This window comes from Coenobita brevimanus, chromosome 53 (genome assembly GCF_032717465.1).
Source record: "Coenobita brevimanus isolate Jiangsu-jjx chromosome 53, ASM3271746v2, whole genome shotgun sequence".
NCBI classification, from domain to species: Eukaryota; Metazoa; Arthropoda; class Malacostraca; order Decapoda; family Coenobitidae; genus Coenobita; species Coenobita brevimanus.
The window spans coordinates 41847983-41872826 of record NC_137006.1 but is presented as its reverse complement, the minus strand read 5'-3'; the positions used below and the strand labels follow the sequence as shown (position 1 = coordinate 41872826).

Here is a 24844-nt window from a genome sequence, read left to right as displayed (position 1 = left end):
CCTTGTCTATCCACCCTGTCATATGCTTTCTCCAAATCCATGAAAGCCGCATACAACTTCTTTCCCTTCTCTAGAAACTTTTCCACTAAAGGTCTAAGAATGAATATCTGATCTACACAACCTCTTCCCTTCCTAAAGCCTCCCTGTTCTTCTCCACCTAATTTCTCTGTTCTTTCTCTAACTCTGTCTATAAGTATCCTACCATACACTTTTCCTATTATACTAAGAAGACAAATGCCCCTATGATTACCACACACTTCTTTTTCCCCTTTTCCTTTGTCTATCTATCTATCTATTGCCAGACGCCTCAATCCCGTTTGGGGTGGCCACAAACAAATCGCCTCCAAGTCGCCCTGTCCCCCGCCATTTCACTGCCCTGCTCCCAACTCACACCCCCCTCCCTCATATACCTCTCCACCCCATCCCTCCATCTCATCCTCGGTCTCCCCCTCCCTCTTCCACCCTCCACCTCACTCACATACACTCTCTTCGTCAGTCTTTCACCCTCCATCCTCTCCACATGGCCAAACCACCTCAGTGTGTTCCTCACAACGCTTCCTATCACATCCACATCCACACCACAACGCTCCTTTATATCCTCATTCGTCAGCCTGTCTCTCCACGTGACTCCACAGGCTCCTCTTAAATAACTCATTTCCACTGCTCTCACTCTTGACTTGTGTCCTTCCAACAATGTCCAAGCTTCACTTCCGTACGTTGGAGTTGGTATCACAATACTGTCATGTAGTAACTTTTTTACTTCCATGCTCACTTCCCTGTTTCTTATCACTGCTTTCAAGGAACCAGCAACCTTTCTTCCCTGCTGTACCCTTTCAAGCACTTCACCCTCCAAACCTCCATCCTTACTCATCACACTACCCAAATACTTAAACGTACTCACATTTTCCAATTCCTCACCATCCAACCTCGCTGTACATTCACTGACTTCACCTCTCTCAAAGACCATCACTTTACTCTTCCCTACATTCACCTTTAGGTTCCGTTTCTTACACACTCTCTCAAACTCATCCACCAAGCCTTGCAGCTCCCCTTCGTCTTCACTCAACAACACAGTATCATCTGCAAACAACAGTACAGGGAGTTTCCAAACACTATCCTCTCTCACCAGGGCCACTCCAACATCCTTTGTACAAGGGAATAATTATACCTGACTTCCAATCCTCCGGGACTCTACCTTCCTCCCAGGCCAATCTGCACATCTTCCACATCCATTCTACTACTATCTCTCCCCCATGCTTCAGCATTTCACCACACACTCCATCAATTCCTGGGGCTTTCCCCGATTTAACTTTCTTCATTGCTTCCACAACTTCTATCCTACTGATTTCTTCCTGTCTTCTCACCTCCCTCCTTCTCCTAGCCATTCCCCAGCCACTTATACTCGCATTACTTCCATCCTCTACGTTCAACAATTCCTTAAAGTGTTCTCTCCATCTGCTCACTTTTTCTCCCTTCTCCACTAGTAATCTACCATTTTTATCTTTCACTCCCCTGCTAACTCCACTTCCACCCTGTCTTACTCTTTTCACTTCTCTCCAGAACATTTTCTTACAGTCACTCCACTTTACACTCAAATTCCTTCCAAATTCCTCATCCACTCTCTTCTTACTCTCTCTTACTAATCTTTTCACCTCTCTCTTCCTTTCCACATATAACTCTCTCTTCCGCCTCTCAACTTCTTCCACGCCCCTATTTCTCATCCATTCATTGTATGCTTTCTTCTTTTGTGCCACAGCCTGTTTCACCTCTTCAGTCCACCACGCTGTTCCTTGCACCCCCCTCCATCTTCTCTTCCTTCCACACACCACATCACATGCTGCACATATTTCTTCTGTAAATATCTTACACACACCTTCCACGTCTCCCATCTGCTCCAATTCATATTTGCCCAATCGTTCCTCCACTTCTCTCTTATACTCTGCCTTTTTCTCATCCTCTTGTAACCTTTCCACTCTCCTTGCAACTACTCCTTCCTCTCGTCTTTCCCTTCTTCTATTCCTCCATCTTACTTGCATCCTAATTCTGGCCACCACCAAGTAGTGGTCAGAAAGTCCACTCCCCCAACCTCTATACACTCTTGCATCCTTTACACATCTTCGCATCCTTTCATCCACACACACATAATCAATCATTGCCTTCCTTTCATTCAGTTCACCACCCACCCTTCTCATCACTCGCCATGTATACCTGTGGATCATTTTATGCCTGAAGAGGGTATTGGCTATCACCAACCCCCTCCCAGCACACATGTCCACTAACGCACTCCCATTCTCATCTATCTCAGCAGGCACACCCCACTCACCGACTATTCCATCCACCTTCACATTACCAACTTTACCATTCATATCACCAATCAAAAACACTCTCTCATTCCTTCCAAACTTTTCCATGCACACTTCCACATTTGTCCAGATCTCTTCTCTCACTCTTCTAGCATGATCTTGCGTTGGCACATACACACACACAATCGCCCACATTTGTATTCCAACTTTCAACTTTACCCACACAATCCTTGACCCAACTGATCCATACTGTCTTATGCTCTTCTTCCATCTTTTACTCACAACTATACACACTCCTTCCTTTGCCCTCTCATTCTCATCTACTCCTTCACATATACCCCATCCATACTCCCATTCTCTCACACTTTCTCCTCTCCATTTTGTTTCAGTTATTCCACATACATCCACTTTCGCATCCTCAAGCACCTGGACAATCTCTCTCTCTTTCACCTCATCATTCGCTCCTCTTACATTCCATGTACTCATTACCAAGTCCTTTGTCCGGTCCTGGGTCGTCATCGTTTGGTCAGTCCTTGTCCGAGGCTTCTTGTTTGTTTTTTTTTAGTTAGTTGTTTTCCGGGGAGGGGCACTAACCCTCCGCCAACCCTTTTAGAATGACCCATGATATAGAAGTATGGCATACCAGTACCATTGTCTTTAAATGAAATATTAATAACTCTTACCATAATCTTAATTTAAAACTTTTTTTTTTTTCTTGCATGTATACATTTCACTACAATAACCCATGTACATACTGCATTAGTGTTAAATAGTTTACCTTTAGTGCATTTATTCAAATATGTATACAACTTGTTTAAAATGTAATATTACTGGATCATTGCAATTTACTATGAATATTACATGTATACAATATTATAATCAATATTATGAACTAATAGATTAGCATATGTCAGTGATGATTGCTGTCGGACGACCTTCAGCGGCGTGGCCGAGCAATGTTAGGAATCCATATTATAATTACAAATCATAATAGATAGATAGATAAATAATGTAGATAGACAGACAGAGCTCCAGGCAAGCCTGGGAAAGGGAAATGATCTTGCAAGTTAACTGAGGAAATGTTGACAATACACAGGAAGTAGCAAGTCAGGGGATGATATAGGTAGTGTGTCAGTGAGATAGCATACAAACAAAGCCTAGTGACCATACACACACATACACACATACAGGTTTCTAGAACTTTCCAACCACAGTGTAACACACATGACACAACCCCTGCTTCACCAGAATTTAGGAAGCAGAGCTCAGAAGGAGGCTAGCATTAGAACCGACAGGTAGTGGAGAGAGTGAACAAGAAGAGGGGGCCAACTAGACTTACTTATTATATTGTCTCTGTAAGACATATATACCCTGCTCAACTTAGATATTCTCTGAAGATAATAAATTAAGATCAACTCACTGTATTCATCTTTAATTCCTGCTACAAGAATTGAGAGTGACATATATATATATATATTACATATACCGTACCTGTATATGTATATATATATATAAATAAATAAATGAAATATATATATATATATATATATATATATATATAAATAAATAAATGAAATATATATATATATATATATATATATACTGCATATATATAATATCTATCAATCCATTTATCTAACTATCTATATATTGCTACTTTGGCAGACACAAGGGGTGCTGTGGTTGAACCAGTGTCGCATACTAGTATGCTTGCACCCAATCGGCTTAAGGCGGGCCGATTACACTTGGTCCACAGACTACATACGCATCCAAAGCCACTACAACACTACAATCACACTCACAAGCACTTCTCACCCTACACACTGTCTCTACCAGACAGCTTAAGCCACTGGGTAGAGATACATTGGCTGCATCGTCCCTGCTTTGGTAGGGATAGGCCGGTCCTGCAGTGGACCTCAACGGCCGATGATGATATATATATATATATATATATATATATATATATATATATATATACACACACATATAAACTGGGTGAAGAGAGAGGTAAAAACACGAGTAATGAAGAGAGGGATGGCATTGGTAATGACTGGTGATGGAATATCTCAAATGTGATGTATGCTGACAATGCAGTACTACTTGCAAATACTGGACATGAGCTTGGTAGTCTAGTGCAGAGTTTTGTAGATGTCTGTGAGCGTCGTGCCTTGAGAGTAAATGCAGAAAAGAGTAAAGTGATGGTTACTGAGAGAGAAGGTGACTCCCAATGAGATGTTACAGTGAACGGAGAGAGACTGGAATTGGTTAAAGAGTTCAAATACATGGGTACAGTGATAGGAAAGAGAGGAAAATGTGCAAAAGAAGTGGAAAGTAAAGTGACATAAGGACAGAAAGTAGCTGGTGCTATGAAGGCCTTGATACGAAACAGAGGCTTAAGTGTTGCAGCAGCATGAGGCTTAAATGAAGGAGTGTTAGTGCCAACTTTAACATAAGTGTGTGAGAGAAATTTAACATCAGTGTGTGAGACTAAGGTGTGGCATGAAAATGAAAAGTCAAGAGTAAAGGCAATGGAGATGGGACTGTTATGGAATGTATGTGGAGTACAGAGAGTGGATAAGATAAAGAATAATGTGATTCATGAAAGAAGCAGAGTGAGGAAGTCTGTGGACACCAGAATTGAAGAGATGGTATGGTCATGTGAAGAGAATGGATGACAATAGAGTGGTGAAAAAGGTTTAACTGAGCAAATCTGATGGAGGAAGGAGGCAAGGTAGGCCACGAAGAAGTGGAGAGATATGGTGGATGAGTGTGTGAGGAAGAGAGGTATGGAAGTTGGTGAGGCTAAGAGACTGACAAGAGATTGAGCTGGCTGGATGAATTTTGTGTAGAGATGCGCATGACCAGGGATTTGGCACTCCTTTTTAATGTGACTGCATTTGGATTGACTATTGGATAGGTATACTGTATACTGTATGAAGCTTCAGTACATGGTGAAATCTTTTGGCCTATCATATGGAGACAGGATTCCATGGGCTTGAATGATAAGTGAAGAGAAACGTGGCCCACTGAACTGGACAAACTTTGGCTGTCTGGACGCTGCTACTCCTCACCCCGCCCTAGGGTGGGAATGAAGGTCTGGATGATGATGATAAAAATATTTTCCATGATTACATAATATGGAAAGATCTACAGCATAGCTTTTAATTTATGGTAGTTTCTTTCAAAAGAATCTGTGAAATGCAATTTCAAGTACAGCCCCAACTTGCTCACTCCCAAATTATTAAGTTCCATTTTCAAGAGGTATCCCAGGAGGAAAGAGAAGGACACCAAGTACTTCTTGCAATTATAAAAGGGGTGAAACTGGGGGAAGAAAGCTCATCCTTTTGTATCCCTGGCTAAAATGATGAAGCAACACGACTGTAGGAGCTATGAGAGGGGCCAAAATAATTTCACAAATAACCAACTTACATGGTACTCATTACCCATATTGGGTTTAGTTATCTGGTTCTGAGAGAAGTATTCTGGACACACATGTGACATAACTACCCACTGTTGTTGCTAGCTTATGTGAACTGGAATTCAGCTGACTGCTGAAAACTATGATAGCTACTTCAGCCTAAGCTCCCTGAGCCCAGGATATGTCTACTGTGTTGGTACTGAAGTAAAGTCAACTATGATGGCCAGTCCCTCCAAAATTACCATTACCCAAGGAGAATGAATAACCAACGAGCAAGAACACTGAAGTAATATTTTGTACGATCACTAAAAAATTACTCAGCACCCCTTGGTGTGATGAGCTTTGAGGTGTTTCACGGAAGTGAAACTGTTCATTTGGTAATGCTGGTTACACAGAATGTTTGGTCAGTGTGTCATATAGCACACCACATTTCATGAGGGTGCCAAATATTTCTTGAGATGATGTACAGACAGTAGTATTTTAAATAAGTAATAAATTATGTTATAAGAACATCTGATGTATACAGCAAAAAAGAACTAAAAAGAGAATAAGTTTAACGATTAATTCAGCATTTTCATACAAAAGGAAAGAACAAGTAGCCACTGTAATGAGGGACTGTATATATACAAATGGTAAACAAACTCACCTTCAGTCAGTCCCCTCTCCTTTGCCTGAATCATGCTTTCCGAAATCTCATTCTTCAGAGCCTCATTTTCTTCATGTGCTTTGGCCATCTCATTCTTGTGTGCCTAAAGACAAAGAAAATTTCAACTTAACCCTTATTCCCACTTATGGACAGTGTGAGGCAGGATCCAGAAAGAGGCCACAGAAAATGCAAATGTGAGTCGCAACGAACAGCATGCCTACTGAAATATGCCACACTTTCATTTTCATATAAATATCAGCAAAATTAAAAGCTATACTTAAAGCGTTCAGTAAAATTGTGAATGATCTTTTAACATACGGTATTCAATATTTTGTATGTTCCATTTTTCACTGGCCTAAAAGCCCAATTATGTATTCAGTTAATGTCACCCATTCCTATATAACTGCTTCTAATTAAAACATAGCTTCCTGCTTCCATGGATTATGACAGAAACACTGTTACTGTACCTGACGGGCAGAGCTTAGGTCAGTCTTCAGCTGCTCCACTTCTTTCACCAGTTGGTTCTTGGTTCCTGTTGGGGTGGCAAAAATTAATGCACTGTGACATGAACCTGTCACAACTTGCCTCAGTATCACTACCTACTGAATTCAAATTAAAATAGCTCACAATATTCTCATTCCTAATAATTTAGAAATAACCAGTTGTTCTAAAATAAAGACTGGTTTAGAAAACTTATGGCAGGTGCTTACATATATTCCCTGTAGGACATAATTTATCATTAGCATTTGATTGTGCATTTCACTTGCATGGCAAAGACTTCTAGCATTCTCCACTGTGATCTTCCAGTTGACAAGAGTAAGCAGCAACTAAGAGACAGAAATGAAGGGCTTGAATCCCCCCTCCCTATAACAGTAAACAGAAGTAGCAGCCTTACTGGCCACTAAAGATCGCCCCCTGGAATTTCTTAACTAGCTAGTATGACACACAAGAGGGCACACTTCTGAAAATAACTTGAGTCCTCTGGTTTGGATTCTCTATGGAAGGATCTCCTGGGAAGGGAGGGACAGTGTTCTCTCCCAGTATCCCTGCTTGTCATAAGAAACATCTAAAAGGGATCTTTTTGTCTCCAATATTTCTCTCCTTACTATCCTCTTCTCTGCTGTCCTATGTATCTTCTTGATATTTATGTTTCTTCTGGCCTTTATTTTCCCTCTCCTCCAATCAGGTTAGACATTTGGTTTCATGGCATGAATAGTTTAAGGACCTCCCACTTATGTTGACCCTTCCCTCCTTCCTGGGTCATCAAGCCTTTCAACCAAATGACCAGTTAAGCCACATCATTACCAAGTCAATTCACTGTCAAGCCACTTTAACACCAAGCCAAGCAGCTTCATCACTGAGCCACTTCATGCCCAAACCACTTCAATGCCAAGACCACTTCATCGCCAAGACCACTTCATCACCATGACTACTTCATTGCCAAGACCAATTCATCACCAAAACCACTTTGCCAAGACCACATCAACATCGAGAACACTTCTACGTTAAGACCACTTCTACTCCAAGGGCATTTCTATGCCAAAACTTCTTCAATACCAAGACCACTTCTATGTCAAAACCACTCCTATATCTCCTACCTCATTTCAGTTTCATTGCTTCTCATACTGGTATATCTTTGCTTTTGAATTAACATCATATGGTCATGATACCTGGCACTAGGAATCTATTATTCAATTAAATTCAATTCTCAGATAATAGAATAATATTCCAGAATCATCTACATTAAACACACTAAGAACACAGAAAAACATCATATGGTCATGATACCTGGCACTAGGAATCCATTATTCAATTAAAATCAATTCTCAGATAAAAGAATTATCTTCCAGAACTATCTACATTAAACACACTGAGAACACTCACAAAACAGGACAATGCTGTCAGTTTCTTTATCTCAGAACTTAATGAGATTTCAATCTCTTTCATCAAATTAATTCACTTCAACCCAAAAGATAAGGACAATTATTTAAAATCACACAAAAATTAAAGCTTCTGTAAACTTGCAGTCTTGATAATTAAGATGTCACAGCTGTGTACTTATTATTGTACCGCAAATGAGAGAAACAGAGGAAGACGTAACCTATGTAGCCTGTTCTATTTATCTGTAGTGACCATGCCAGCCACTACACTCCTGACATGGATGGACAGCTTAACCTTGTAAGTTCAAGTTGTGTTTTACAGGTCCTGGAGGGAAACTGATCTGGAAGGATAAAGTGGTGCAAATTATATAAGAGGCAACCTGAAGTGAAGAGGACTTGTAACAGAGAGTAGAGAACCTTTTGTTGCAGCCACTCAGCAACACCGCTGGGGTTTGGTTCTGCCGTTGTAAAGGCATAAAAGATGGATAGACAAATATGCAACAGACAAAAAGACAGGCCCTTACTTATAACACGCAACTGCAGCAAGTCTAGCGGTATACAAGATTTACAACAAATATATGTGAATAAATATACTGAACTCTTACTAAAAAATAACTGATCCTTACCAATAACATGTGCCATGGCAGCATAATTCTGTATCAGCTCTTTCATTTTATTGTTGAGCGTATTGTTCCGGGTCAAGGCTTCTTTCAGTTGTTGATTCAGAAAATCCCGTTCCTCGCGCAGCAACTTGATTTCCTCCTGAGCATTCTCCTCTTGCTGTCTCAGATCACCCAAAAGCTGAAACAGTTATGTTACCATTCGTGACAATGATCTTTTCATGTTTTTTGGCCTAAACATCTCTTCATCTTGGATGCTCCAATGTAACAACAAAGTGGCACTAGAATATGCTAAAGTGCCACGGAAATAGTGTAGAGCTGCAATACTATTTCTGCCACGTCTGAGATATGCGGACACCAGTAATCTGGTGCATGGATTTTTTTTTTTTTTTATTCATTTGTTTTTCCTTCCTCTGTTTTGTTATAAAAAAAAAAAATGTGAAATAAGGTGCAGAAGAACATTTTGGTCTTAGTTATGGTGCAAAGTTTAAGTCAAAGCAAATACCGTAACTAATGATGGATACAAATGGATAGATGTAGCATAATATGAAGGAAAGCGCACATACAAAAACTGCACCAATTCTCTGTTGATGGCTGCTTTTGTGCCTTCCTGTTCCTCTACAATATCTGTAAAAGGAATCTCAAAATGATAAGCTGCTTATGGTTTCCCATGCTCATGCCGTAAGTCATGTACCAATAACGGTCCAAATATGAAAGTACTGTAGTAATATAAATATCATGTACTTTTGGGAGTATACAAATGTAATTTTAAAGAATGGCAGCCAGCTTAAGCAGCACAGTTCATGTCCCAGAGTAAGCTACTGCTACACGTATTGCATCTCTCTCTCAATAGTGTCATATGCACAAGGTAGGGTGGGTTCAAAACAATCAATCACACCATATAGGGGTGGAAAGCCTAATTGGTGGTTTTTGTACAAAAAATATTTTCTTTTGGTAACGAGCTACGGTACCAGGTTATAATGCTACCACCACGTTCGAGAGCCTCTGAATGCCGGCAATTGTAAGGGATGGGAATGGGTCCAGGGACCCCACTCTCCTTGGTACAAGAATAGCTTGGGTCATGTGATGCCCCCATCATTGATCACACTTTATGGAGGCCATGTGATTAAGCTAGGCCTGTTAACAATTTGTGGTCACATTACCGTATTCCACTCCCCTCTCCCAGCTCTGAACACTGCAATCCGATTCCCGAGGCCCAGCAATCCTCTCATGTATAACTAATGGTGTAACTACCGTACCAATTACTGCTAGGATGCGAATTGTTCAACTGGAAGGAATTACTTTCTAAATCAACCGTTTGCACATACGGTATAACTTAAAAAGGTTGGTAACTCACAGTATTATTTCAGTCATTTCTATATCAGAATTACCTTGTCTTCGCCCAGAACAAGTAATAATATCAGTAAGAGTGTTTTTATGGCATATGGTAGGTCTTCTGGAAGCTGCTTTAAAAAGGCCTACATCAATCCCTTTCTGTCAGGATCGACTTCACAATGCACATCTTAACCACAGCTGAACACCACGGTTAAAACTACCCAGTTAAAGCTAAACCCAGCCTTCACGACACACACTACCTTCTGATACTCTAGAAAGTCGGTCCTCAGCTTCATTACGTAGTCGTCCATGGTGTTTTCTGACGCCAAACCCTCTCACGTGTTTACAAAAATTCACTACTTCACTGGCCGCTGGCGACTGGCGTGGCGTCACTTGGCGTGGGAGACCTGTGACGAGGCCGACATTCGAATCTGAAAATAATTTTTACCTGCTTCGAAAATCTGCGAGGATTGGCTTTATATCATCATTGTTATATTGTGCAAACAATTTTATTTGGATCACCGTGGAAAATAAAAATCAAAATTTATGTCACTCAGAGCAGCGGATCAAATCGCACTGGTGAAGATTTTTGACTCATTTTTCACCACTGATAATTCAGTGTTTATTCATACCTTCCTCTTGGATGTTGAGAATGGGAAAGTGATGTCAGCACAGGAAAAAAAATGCTTATTCCTGGTAGGCTAGTCTTTTATATTTTTGAGTATTTTTGGGGTGGTAAATAAAGTTTCACCTTAAATTTCTTTCCCTGTTGTTTTTAGCCATGCTCCTCAGCCACTTGTGGAGATTAGAGCCCGAGTTGGCCTAGAGTCTAGACCATCAGAAGTATATTCAGCGGCAGAGAGAATTGATGCCATTATTAGCTTATTTGCTTCAAATATTACCGCCATAAACACTACCATCTGTACCTTATAGATCATCACCTAATTCCTCAGCATTACAATAGTTTACCTTCCAAATTCCAGGAAAGATGGGTTTTCTCTCATTGGATTACGTTTTCTGTTATACATTATTAGGGCACAAACAAAAGCGATTCACCCAATCTCCTTTCTTCGTGTGTTCTTACCTAATTGTTCTTACCTAATTGTATCTTTACAGGAATGAGTCAAGCTCGCACTGTCCCGTGTCTTAAACCATTTCCATCATACATCTCTTTAAATTTATGAATTGTTTTAGCACACACTATTTCATTCGGTAGTGTATAATCATGTCTTCTCTTTTCCTTCTCTCCTGTAGTGTTGGCAGATTCAGTTTTTCTAGTCATTCTTCGTAGCTTAGAACCCTTAAGCTTGGTACCCATCTTGTAGCGGCCCTTTGAACTTTTTCAGTCTTATCTATGTGTTTTTTGAGATGAGGATTCCAGACTACTGATTCATACTCCTGCGTTGGTGTGATGAATGATGTTATTATCTTTCTCAGCACGTTTTCATGTTCCGTACCTTCTCACTGATGTGGTCAGCCGGAGATAGTCTGTTATTGATAATAGGGATTTACTTCCTAACTTATAATCTTTTTCCACTTTTACTAAACTTGAGTACATGACACTTGTCCACGTCGAATTCCATTTGCCATGCATCACTCCATTCATGAAGTTTATTGAATAAAATCCTCTAACGGTATCCAGAATAAAATGAAACTGATGCCATGGTACTAGAAGGGATACATATTGTTTGCATTTCGTTTGCATTTGCGGAACCGCAAACTTCAAGAAGTTCGCAAATTTGCGTTGCTGAAGTGAATTTTCGTTTGCAGTGCCCGGCTGTGGAATAGTGTCGCCGTTTTCTATTTCTCTCTACTGTAATTTCTTTACCCTAGCTTAATCCAGATTTTCATACTTATGCAGGTAATTTCACGTAGCTCAGTGACGGAATAAGCCTATACTGCGGCTTTGCATAAGTGTAGGCTACAGTACTCACTTTCAAGGTGTGTAGAAGCCATCAAAACTCTGTGATGTAATTTTTGCATCGGATGTCATATATATATATATATATATATATATATATATATATATATATATATATATATATATATATATATATATATATATATATATATATATATATATATATATATATATATATATATATATATATATATATATATATATATATATATATTCTGCTTGGTGAATGTTATACCTTGCAGTGGTGAGCAGGCTTGAGTACTGCTCTGATAGCCGGACTGGAAAGGTGCAGCAATTCTAGAGGGGCCTATCAACAGCAGTTACACCAGGTTCACACCTCCCACATCTTGAGCCAGAGTCCCAGATGGAAGGGGTGTTGGCCTTTCGAGGGTAGGCACAGGGAGGGCACAGAAGAGGATGACAAGGCCACGCCATCCCCCACCTCTCCCAAGACCCTCTCGAGCCAGAGTCCCAACTGGAAAAGGTGGTGACCCTTTGGGGATAGGGATGACGAGGATGTGGAGACCGGCCAGGCCACCTCAACCGCCATCTACCCTTAGACCCCCTTAAACCACAACCCCACCTGGAAAAAGTGGTGGTGGCTCTTCCTGGGTCGAGATGATCCAGCTCTTGCAGTGCTACCTTGCAGTGGTGAGCAACCTCGAGTACCACTCTGACCTTGTAAATAAGTAGGGCTACTAGCAGCAGAGTAAAAGTACTTACCCCCCCCCGACATAAGCTAGCCAGGAGGGGTATAGGAGGTCTGTTTAGAAAGTATCCGGCCTTAGGCTCTAAAAAAAAAATAACTAACTAATCTGTTAAGCTAGGACACTAGTCCCCCTCAAAGTAGGCCCCTTCTGACTTTACACACGTAGCCCAGAGCTCTTTCCTATCTATCTATCTATCTATAGCCCGACGCCCTAATCCCGCAAAGGGTGGCCGCAGACAAAACGCCTCCAAGTCACTCTGTCACCCACCATTTGACTCCCCTCCCCCCAACTCACCCCCCCCTCCCTCATATACCTCTCAACTCCATCCCTCCACCTCATCCTCGGCCTACCCCTCCCTCTCCCTCCCTCCACCTCACCTACATACACCCTCTTAGTCAGTCTTTCATTCTCCATTCTCTCCACATGTCCAAACCACCTCAGTGTATTTCTCCTAATCTTTTCAACCACATCCACATCTACCCCACAACGTTCCTTCACTTCTTCATTCGTCAACCTGTCCCTCCACGTCACTCCACATGCTCCTCTCAAGTAACTCATTTCCACTGCTCTCACTCTTGACTTGTTCCCCTCTTGCAAGGTCCACGCCTCGCTTCCATACGTCAGGGTAGGGATCACAATACCATCATGCAGTGACTTCTTAACTTCCATACTCACCTCCCTATTTCTCATCACTGCTTTCAGTGTACCAACAACCTTTCCACTGACTGAAATATTTTTCAGAGTCGGTTTTCGGTATCTCCTGCAAGTGCTTCGTCGGATTCGTCATGATCCTTTCTTTCGTCTCAAACTGGAAACCCTTCAGCGGAATTTTGAGCTCTGAGAATAACCAAAAGTTGCACGGAGCCATGTCTGGTTGTCGGGAGCCTGCCGGATCTGCTGTATGTTGTGCTTGGCCAAAAATATTCCATCCCACACCCTTCATCACCACCTTTCACGCCCATCTCCGAAACTCGCTAACCATTCTCATAACCCCATCCCTATATAAAGTATACTGAAAAACCCTAGGGACATCACATACCCCTGTCTCTCTTCAGTATTTCAGTGTCAATTCTAACACTGAAATACTCCTTCATATTCTCTCTACTCTTCCACATGCTTTGCCACCATATTTATAACTGTGCAGCATTCAGCAATTTTCCATACGCGACATCTTTATACACTACCATATACTTTTTCCATTGTTTCTCTTTTGCCAGACGCCTCAATTCCGTAAGGGATGGACATAAACAAATCTCCAGGTCTCTCTGTCCCATGCCATTTGACTGCCCTCCCTCCAACTCACATCTCTCTTATATATCTTTCCACGCCATCACTCCACACCATACTTGGTCTCCCTCAACTCTCTCCTCCTCCAGATCACTCACACACACTCTTCTAATCAGTCTTTCACTTTTCATCCTCTTCACCTGGCCAGATCAACTCAGAGTAGTTCTCTTCACACTTTCAGTCACATTCATATCAACACCACAACGCTCCTTCACTTCCTCATTCGTCTGTCTGTCTCTCTAAGCAACTCCACATGCTTCTCTCAAATAACTCATATGCTTTTTAAGTGCCATAAATATCCTCCAAGCTTTCTCACGTGCTTACTCCACTATCAGTCTTACTGTAAATATTTGACACGTTCCTTACCGTTCTAAGAAAAGCTCTGCTCTTCACTCACTAGATTTTCAGTTAGGATGCTTTACCTTCTCAATGGCTAGACCTTTTTTACTCAAACGTGTTCTAACATTATATCTTGATCCTGAATGCGAAGTTGTAATAGTAGGTTAACACTAGAATGCGGTGGTAGTCAATAAGAAATGCTATGGAAAGGATGTAAAGCCACAGCATTGGTTTTTATTGCCGCTTAGCTATGTGAAACGAAAAAAAGTAGCAAAACTTTGGTCCACGTTAAAGTAAAAGATATAGTCTTCTCTACACCTTCACTTTGGCACTCAACAACCTTATTTCAAGATAGTTTTTGGACTAATTTCGGTTACCGTTTTCTTTAGTACAAGGTATAATTACAGCCTTTATTTCCTTTCAGTAGCACAACCCTGCTCGTCCAGGTTTTCTGACGCGTTTCCCACAAAACAGTTTTCCTACTAAACAGCTCGCGCTAGGTGGGCAGGCCATAACTAACTCTCTAGGGGGGTCACAGAACCGAAGTCTTATGAGCATTAGAGACAGTTTTTAAGGCTGATTACTGTTTGCTGTGGGTCGCTGCTGTTGAGTGAGAGTGTACAGTTTCCCTCTGACTGTTTGCAGTCTCGTCAAAATACCTTGCAATTTTCACATAAACGTTTCCCTATCCACACATGATACCCTCCCATTAGTCAGGTGCTTCACACACTCCTCACTTGTGCCGTTGTTACCTTTTTGGGTACACATTCTTTCTCCATCACCACACTCAGTCATGTTAATCATTACTCTTTTCTGTTAATTTCACATTTGTCAAATTGAAGAAAAGCATCATTTGTTTATTATGACCATTCATTCGTCAGTACTCTTCCATTATCAACTCGTGTTTTCCGACGGTATCTCACATTCATTCCCAAGTATTTGCATGTGTGTGTGTGTGTGTGTGTGTGTGTGTGTGTGTGTGTGTGTGTGTGTGTGTGTGTGTGTCGTATTTCCGGAGATAACTGCGTTCATTGGCGACCATCATCCACTCACTTGATGTAGTGCTGCCTACTTCTTCCTTAGCCTTTATCATTCTTTTTCTGTGCCTGCCCTCCTCTCTTCCTATTTCTTCCATCTTTCCTGTCACTTCTTATTGATTTTCTTTCCTTTACAGGTGGTTTTACATTGAGTGACAAGCCAGATGGTTTCCCGTAAGCCAAGAAACCATTTACAACGCTGGGTGGTAACCATATAACCAAACCATACGTGCTCCCTACGTGTCAACAAGTGGGTTGGTGGAGGGTTAGTGCCCCTCCCTGTAAAACAACTAACTCAAAGTCAAATGGCCACCCCTTACGGGATTATGGCGTCTGGCAATAGACAGATAGATAGATCATTAGGACCAAGGTGCTGTGCCCACGATAAAGCAATGGCAATGAAGCACAATTCCAAAGGCAAAGAGAACTTGTTAGTGAGGGCACTTACTGTAGGCGCCGCTTGTAATTTATTAACCGTGAGCATCTTGGTGGGCGTGAAATGACAGGGTGAGTGGGCAGTGGTGACATGGTTCAGTGAGTGGGTGGATGTGAAAGGGCTTGCTTGGGGTGCAGTTGTGAACACCAAAAGAATGTTTGTTTATTTATTTGTTTGTCTGAACGTGACGGTTGCATTGTAGTTCTGCTGAATTGTATGGTTTTGCTCACAATCCTTCATCGTGTGTAGAGGAAGACCATCAGGTCCATGACTTCCCTAGGTTTACCTATTGTTCGAACTTCCGTTGCCCTGACTAATAATATTCCGCTGTTATTTTCCTCACCCAGTGCATAACAATATTCCTGTTCGCTCTCATGTGAACTTTTTTTTTTTGTATCCAAATCGGCCACTTCTTTCATATATACCTCGCTACTCTTTTTTATTTTCAAATCCCAATATGCTGTTCCTGTCTTGTTAACAGACATCTTGGCAACACATCATCATCATCATCATCATCATCATCAGGGCCTCCTTTCCCATCCTAGGGAAGGGTAAGGAGTAGCAACGTCCAGACAGCCCAAGTTTGCCCAGTCCAATAGGCCTCGGTTCCATCACTCACCATTCAAGCCCCCAGAATCCTGTCTCAATCTGATGCGCAAAAACTTTCACCACATTCTGTAGCTCCACATAAGCGTATCCGACTGAGCCAATCCGGACGCTGCCACGTTAAAAAGGGGTGCCAAATCCCTGACCATGCACTTCTCACAACATTCATCCAGCCAGCTCGATCTCTTTTCAGTTCCCTAGCCTCACCGACTTCCATACGTCTCTTCATCACACGGTCGTCCACCATATCCCTCCATCTTCTCCTTGGCCTACTTCTCTTCCTCCCTGCTTGAAATTCGCTCAGATATACCTTTTTCACCACTCAGTTGTTATCCATTCTCTCCACATGACCATACCACCTAAGTACATTGTCTTCGATTCTCGTGTCCACAGACTTCCTCACTCCGCATCTTTCACGAATCACTTTATTTCGTATCCTATCTGCTCTCTGTACTCCATATACATTCCTCAGCAGTCCCATCTCCACTGGTCTCACTCTTGACTTTTCATATTCATGCCACACCTTAGTCTTATATCCATATTTTAAAGTTGATACTAACACTGCATGTAAGCCTCGCGCAGCTGCAACACTCAAGCCTCTGTTTCTTATCAAGACCTTCATAGCACCAGCTACTTTCCTTCCTTGTGTCACTCTACTTTCCACTTCTTTTCCACATTTTCCTCTCTTTTCTATCACTGTACCCAGGTATTTGAACTCTCCCATTAATTCCAGTCTCTCGCCATTAACTGTAACATCATACTGGGAGTCACCTTCTCTCTCTATTACAATCACTTTACTCTTTTCTACATTTACTCTCAAGGTACGACTCTCACAGACATCAGCAAAACTCTGCACTAGTTTACCAAGTTCTTGTCCGGTATTTGCAAGTAGCAATGCATCATCAGCATACAACAAATTTGAGATATTCCATCCATCACCATTCATTACCAACGCCATCACTCTCTCTATTATTCGTGTTTTTACTTCTCTCATCACCCCATCCATATATATATATATATATATATATATATATATATATATATATATATATATATATATATATATATATATATATATATATATATATATATATATATATATTGAACAACCTTGGGGACATCACACAACCCTGTAGCACGCCCACACTGATTGTTAACCATTCACTTAGATGCCCATTTACCAATACACATGAAACATGACACATAACACATAATGTTATTAACTATGACTTTTTAAAAGTAAATTCCACAGACTTTCTTAATCCTCCTCTGTCTTTTGTTACTATTCATGCACTCCTTCATTGCTTCTCAATTTTTCCACTTAAATTTAATCACCCATGGGGACCCTCCTCTTTTCATCCATCTTCCCTATTCCCCTCAGCTTCATTTCACCCACTATATTCATATAATAGACAGATCTCCACAAGCTTCTTTCTCATAATTAACTCGTGCCACTGTATTCTGGCCACCCTGAATGCCGAACAGTAACAGGAGCTTAACACTAAAATACCATAGTGCTAATTACAGAGAAGCGCTATGGAAAGAATATAGAGCCTCAGGATTGTCTTATTCTGCCACTGACCTCTGTGATATAAGCTGCAAGAGGATGAAAACCCCCGCCAAATTAAGGTGAATAAACTGTAGCACACCCTGGCATTCTCCTCTCAACAAGCAAAACCAGACATCATTCAAATTAATCTCCATCCTGTCAATCCCACGTATATTTACCTACTTACTTATAATTAACTTACGACGAGAAAGCCGGAGATTTGAGAGTTTTAGCACATTTTGCTCTTAATTGGTCGGACTCTTAGACAAAGTTTGCTCCTCCTATGCCCCTCCTCACCTGGCGATGCGAATGGGGACTTTGATGTAAATTCGGTTTTTGTGTGTTGTGTTTTAGGGTAATATTGTTACTTGTTAAAAATTAATAGATGTTTGTATAGATTTTGTATAGATTTGTATAGATTACAACAACGACAACAACAACAACTACTACTACTACTACTACAACTACTACTACCACCACCACCACCAGCAGCACCACCAGCACCACCACTACTACTACTACTACTCCTATCATCATTATCATTATTATTTTTGTTATTATTTTTATTATTATTATTGTTGTTGTTATTATTATTATTGTTATTACTACTACTCCTACTACTACTACTACTGTTATCATCATTATTATTATCATTAGTACACCAGGGACGAGGTGGGGCGCTCACCATCCACTCACCACTCGATGTAGTGCTGCTCTTGGAAGCCAGTCTTTTCCTCTCTTCCTTCCTTCTTCCCTTCCATGCTCTTCTGTTTTTTTTTTTTCCTTCATTCTTTCCTCTTCCTTCTGTCTACGGGTGACTCTACACTGAGTGACAAGCCAAATGGTTTCCTGTACACCAGGACACCATTTACTATGCTGGGTGGTAATCATATAATTAAATTACGGCTCCTGGTGGTTTGGTAGGTAATTAGGGTGCTCCAGTCAGATTGAGCCGATGAAGGTTTATATCCAAGGGTGGTTGGGGTTTATTGCTCAAATAATGTCACTCAGGGATGAGTGAGGCTGGTCACTCTCTTTTTAAATGTCAGGACCAACTTGCCTAGCCCCGGGCTCCTACGCTCCTCATGGGGCAACACTGGATTAGACGGTGATGATGGTGATGGTGATAATGATGATGGTGATTATACGAGGGACGTAACAGCAGCGTACTTCCCATACACACACACCTTTAAACTGGCGTCTATTGTCACTCTCCTCAGGCACAGCTATACAACCTATCAAATATCATTCACTGGATCCACACCAACGGGTCCATTTTAGCAAGCCAGCACAAACACACCATAAATCCCTGGCAAATTTTTTTCTAAACTCAGGCCCAAACCTACCCTTTTCTCCTACGGTTCTCCCAGCAGATACTTCCACTGTGTCTTCGTGTTTACCTGGTTTTCTCAAGTGATCCTTCCTTCAAGAAGTTCAACCCTAACAATGCCAGTGACCTTTAGAGAGATGTATAAAATCGTCAGAAGTCAGCTTGAAAATAATACCACGGGCGTTTTAGATGAGAGGGAGATTAAGAAGGGCTGTATCTAACCCCTCCAGTTCGAAAAATCACGCATGAGTTAACCCAAATCGTCTGGTAGGAATAAAAACAAACCAAAAATTACTTCGTGGCTGTGATGGAGTTGGCCTTTTACACTTTCCACCCACAGTTTTGCTAGTCCCGTTGACAAGCCCTATTTCTGCTGGACATCAAGACTTTTTATTTTATTTCATTTAATTAATTAATTTATTTATCTATTTATTTATATATTTATTTTTGTCTTGGCTTTCTTCCCCTTCAGCAGTATCGTTTGGAAGAGATGGGCAGGGTCGGAGGGTCTGTTAAATTCCCCTTTGCATGAACACTATCCTATCTGTTTATTAATGCCGCTAGTTAATAAGAAAAAACTCTCTCATTTGCGTTTTTGTTTTTAATATATATTCTGTACTTGAAACTGGCACGTTCATGTCGTAGTTCAGGTAGAGAAAGCACCGTATTAAAGGGCATATACGACTTGGTGGGAGCACAGCCATAGAACACGGCAGTGGATGAACCCAGTATCGCACAGTCATTTATGTATATCAGTAATAATATTTTTATAACTTGCTGCTCAACAGTTTCAACATACCTGGATACGCCTAAGCACTTCAGTCCATCTCTCTCAATCGCTTTCGAATACAGTTGCATAGTTATCTCCTCTATCCAATTCATGTCTTTTGTTACCACGTCTACTGCATCACTGTACATCAACACGTTCTCTGCACACTTACTGAGCACCACCATTTTTGGCACATTACATTTTGATCTCACAGTCTTCTCGAGTACAAACTCATAATTACACGCTCCAAGAACGGAGCCTGCCAACTTGGAACTCTGTTCATTAGTAAATGTGTCATTACAACTGACGTGAGGCTTCCAGCCCTGCAGATAACTTCTCAGTCAGGCTGGCACACCAGATACTTCATTCATTACTCATGTAGTTTTTGAACAAAACTTAATGTCTTTCACAATGAATATACGAGTATATATATCTAAGGCTGGTAGTGAAAGTATAGTTTATATTATAAAGACAGTATAGGAGTTCGAGTGAGAGAGGAGAGATATTACCCATAGATTATTTGCACAGAGTGTGTTTATGTTCTGCCATGGTAAGGATAGATGGAGAGATAGCATGAATACGTGAATAAATGAATTCGTCAGTGTATGAGACTATCGAACTAGAGTGGCACTTGACATTATATTCGAAACCCTCTGAATTCAAGTGTTAAGTTCACTTAATATATAAAACAGATGAAGGGGACAACGAGAGCACATGCGAAGGGCGTATGGGAATGAACTAAAAGCATGTGTGTGGATGATAAGTGATGCCATAGGGGTCTGTTTAAAAAAAAGGTTTGAGTGCCTGTCTAGAGAGTAGGAGAGCCTGGGCCCGTATTTTCGTCGGCTAAGGAGGCATACTATCACCTATTCCCCAGCGATTTATGTTGCTTATTACACATTACACTTTAATGTTACTTCGCTTTTAAATTATACTTTTGTTATATGGACATAGTTTCCGTAAATATCATAGATTAAAATATGTACAGCACGAGACCTATACAGTAAACTGGTAAGGGAGAGGTGCCAGAGTATAAGGGCATTGTCAGGATTCAGTGCTGGGGTCAAGATTCAGTGTTACATTACTTGATCTCAAATGTCGTGATCTAATGAGAAAGCTACCTTCGCCCTGTGTTCTGTCCAGTGGATAATTCTGAGATGAACCAGGACAGAAGGAGAATCTCTGTCTAAGAAGTCTGAAAGGACGAAGGCTGTATGTAGTAGTACAGTAGTTGCACCGTTAAATTTATCTGATAAGTGCACCCGGTAGACTGCAGGCTGAGTTTGCACATCTTTTGCAGTCCACCATCCTCCTCTCAGGGAATAGGGCGGGAGTTGAAAGATGCTTGTGTAACTGGGGAGCAAAGTTTGTGCCACTACATGAAGGCGTCCCACTTCAGTATTGTTAATCCTTACAGTACGAGAATCTTTTATATTTTATTCTTGCAACTGCCACTCGACATCATCCCTCATAAGGAGTGTCGTCGGACTGCGAATATCTTACCTCTTCACTGCACAAGGTGTCTCCGAAACTGAAGCAGATCGTGTGGAGGTGGCAAAAAAAAAGTAAAGATTTGTAGTATTGAGAGTTTTACAGTCCTTTGGTACAGTTTTTACTTTTAACCACGTTATCTCGACCTAGTATGATGATGATAATAATGCTGTGTCTTCCTGTGCTTTTAGAGGAAACTGCAAACCCAATCCTGAGATACGTATGCTTTATTCGTTGAAATCCATGCGCTCACTTTACTCGATTTTTGATCGTTTTTATTTTGAAGAGGGATTCTGACCCCCCAAGCATCACTGGTGAGTCTCGGTCCTCAAATATCGCACTGCGGCCCGTTGTACATGTACTAAGATAGCTAAAAGCCGTACCAGCCCTCCTTTCACTAGTTATGAGAATTTTATTATTATTATTTTGGGAAGGGGCTGAACCCCCCCCAAGAATCATGGCGGGGGGAGTGTTACGCTCTCCAAACATCGCATTACAGACAAGAGTTCATTGTGCAACATGTACTAACATATCAGTCATATTATCCATCCTTACCCGAGTCTGTATCCTTTACATGTTTTAGAGGCGGGCTGACCCTTAAAAATGGTGGAAATTTTTGTATAGTGAATGACATAATCAAGGAACCAGAGGAATTGTTCTGAGAAGTTTCGTTGAAATACATAATTCACTTTCCCCTATTTTCGATCGTTTTACTTTTTGTGAGGGGGCTGACCCCCCGAGAATCACTGGGCGGGTCACGCTCCCAAAGTAACGCATTATGGACGACAGTCCATCGTACAACACGTACTAAGATGGCAACGCCATATCTGCTGTCCTTTCACTATTTCCAAGATTTTCTTTGATTTTTGGTAAGGCTGGGCTGACCACCCCTAAATGTCATGGTTGGATAATTGTACACACACACACACACACACACACACACACACACACACACACACACACACAACCTGATTCTAGTGCAACGGTATAGGGCGCGTTGCCGAAAATGATACCATCCTGCTTCGCAAGATTGATAGTAGGAGCGGTAGTAGTAGCAGTAACATTAGTAGTAGTAGTATTATGTCTGATAGGCGATTATGAAGCAACGTGTCGATAGGTGTACCTTTGAGGAGGAGTCAGGATTGCGGGGGCATGAATGGTGACTGAATGGGTGCGTGGCCTATTTCATTACGCATGTTGCTGATAGTTCTCCCACCGTATTTTTCCTAACTGGACCCTACTCCACCCCCCAGATGAGGAAAAGGCGGGATGGTGATGATAACGATTGTTGACGATGATACTAGATTTAACAGTAGACAATGGTGACGGTAATGACAATGCTAAATGATAAGAACGATGACTGCGATGATGATGAAAATAATGGTGGTGAATTTTTTAGGCAAAGTCATATTCAGTAATTTGTGATCAGTGAGAAACTAGGTGCGGATGAGAGAGAGAGAGAGAGAGAGAGAGAGAGAGAGAGAGAGAAGGGGGGGGGTAAGCGAGGGTGAAACATGTTAAAAGGTGTGAGTGTGGGGAAGGAGAATGAGGGAGGGAAGTAAAAGCTGAGGAAGGTGATATGATGAATACAGGAGAGTGAAGAAAGGTAGGATGAAGGAGAGGAAAGTGTGGGAGGGTAGGGTGAGGAAGGAAAGAGTGAAGGGAGAGTGAGAATGGAAGAGGAAACTGAGAGGAGAAGGAAAGGAGGGCGGGGTGACGGAGGGAGGAAGGGAAGGTTGAGAGGATGAGGGTGGGCTGAGAGGGAAAGCAGTGTGAGGAAGGCTGGGCACAGAGTACAAAGGAATACAAAGGAGAGCAAACAGCAACACACCTATTGGTCCTTTCGAGGCTGTTTGCTACAGGATAAGTTATACCTAAGGTAACTGTTCTATCTGTCAAAGACAAGGATATTAATAGGAGAGGAGCGGCAGGGAGGGAGGAGGGACAGAGAGGGAGGAGGGGCAGAGAAGGAGGAGGGGCAGAGAGGAAGGCAGGGTAAGTGCAAGGAGGAAAAGCAAGATGAAAGCAGGGAGGAAAATCAAGGAAAGGAAGGAGTGAATAAGGGAGGAGGGACAGGGAGGGAGGGAGGCAGAACAAGGAGGAAAAGTAGGGTAAGGCCAGGGAGGGAAAGCAAGGTGAGGGCAGGAAAACGCAGAGTGAGAGCTGGGAGGAAATGCAGGGTGAGAGAGGTGAGAGAGGGAAAGCAGGGTGAGGACAGGAGGAAAACGGTAAGGACAGAGGTAATGCAGGGTGAGGGCGGGGTGAATGAAGGTGGAAGGGCAAGGGGGTAGGAAAGGCAGGGAGAGAAGGCAAGGCAAGAGCAGGGAGGGGATGCAGGGTGAGGGCGGGGTGAATGAGGGTGGAGGGGCAGGAAGGGAGGACAGAATGAGTGCGGGGGGATGGATGAAGGGAGGGAGGGTGCGCGGTGAGGTGCGTGCGGTGCGGTGGGAGAGGTGAGGTGCGAGAGGTGAGGTGGGACAGTGTAGCCTGGGTGGCTGACAGTCCGGGTGTTCGCTCGTTCACACAGTTTCCCAGCCCCAGTCGCGCCACACCCACACCCACACCCACTGCCCACCCTCGTGTCTCTTCTCACGCCCTCGCGCCACGTCGCTACGTTCACCACCGTGTCACTGCGGTCCCCCTCGGACTTTTCTGTCGTCTCTTGATCTCTGTCGCGTCCTGGACACTACCCCAGGGTCGCGTGTCGCACAGTCGCGTCCCGGACACTTGCCTCCTCCCGCGAGAGTGTGTTGCCCTGTGGCCTACCAACCCTTCTCGTCACACAAACACCCGCCCCCCCCCTGTGAGGACTGGTTGTAGCCATTTGCCGTCGCACCAGGGCATTCATCATAATCTTAGATTGTTGAAGTACTTGTTGAGGACTGACCATGCACACATCAGCGTGATTTAGTGCTCCGTTGCCACTCTCCTATTTAGCCCATATGGGCATTGCGTAATGACGTAACCTGACCTCGACCTAACCTCACTTGACCATAGGTGGCCCATGAGTAATGGTTCAACGATGGCTGTGGGCCGCAGAGGGTCGTGGAGGGTGGAGATCGAGGAGGATGCGGGAGGTCAGCCCTCTTCTGGCCCGTCCAACGTGGCTGTGGCTTTCGTGCCCCCACCCCGCAGCGCCAGGGGCTCCATCACATCCTCGGAGGACG

General features: G+C 42.3%; 2 protein-coding genes across 3 annotated transcripts in view; both read right to left on the bottom strand.

Annotated features, from left to right (window-relative positions):
- Positions 1 to 10513, bottom strand: part of LOC145400806 (uncharacterized) — a 35509-nt gene extending 24996 nt beyond the window's left edge. The window contains exons 1-4 of the mRNA XM_080273243.1: positions 10440 to 10513; positions 8874 to 9031; positions 6835 to 6899; positions 6368 to 6470 (exon numbers count right to left, since the gene is read on the bottom strand). Coding sequence (XP_080129369.1) covers positions 6368 to 6470; positions 6835 to 6899; positions 8874 to 9031; positions 10440 to 10513 — 400 coding nt within the window. The remainder of the gene's footprint in view (positions 1 to 6367; positions 6471 to 6834; positions 6900 to 8873; positions 9032 to 10439) is intronic.
- Positions 1 to 24844, bottom strand: part of LOC145400670 (putative protein MSS51 homolog, mitochondrial) — a 498420-nt gene that overhangs the window by 212311 nt on the left and 261265 nt on the right. The gene's annotated exons all lie outside the window — the stretch shown is intronic.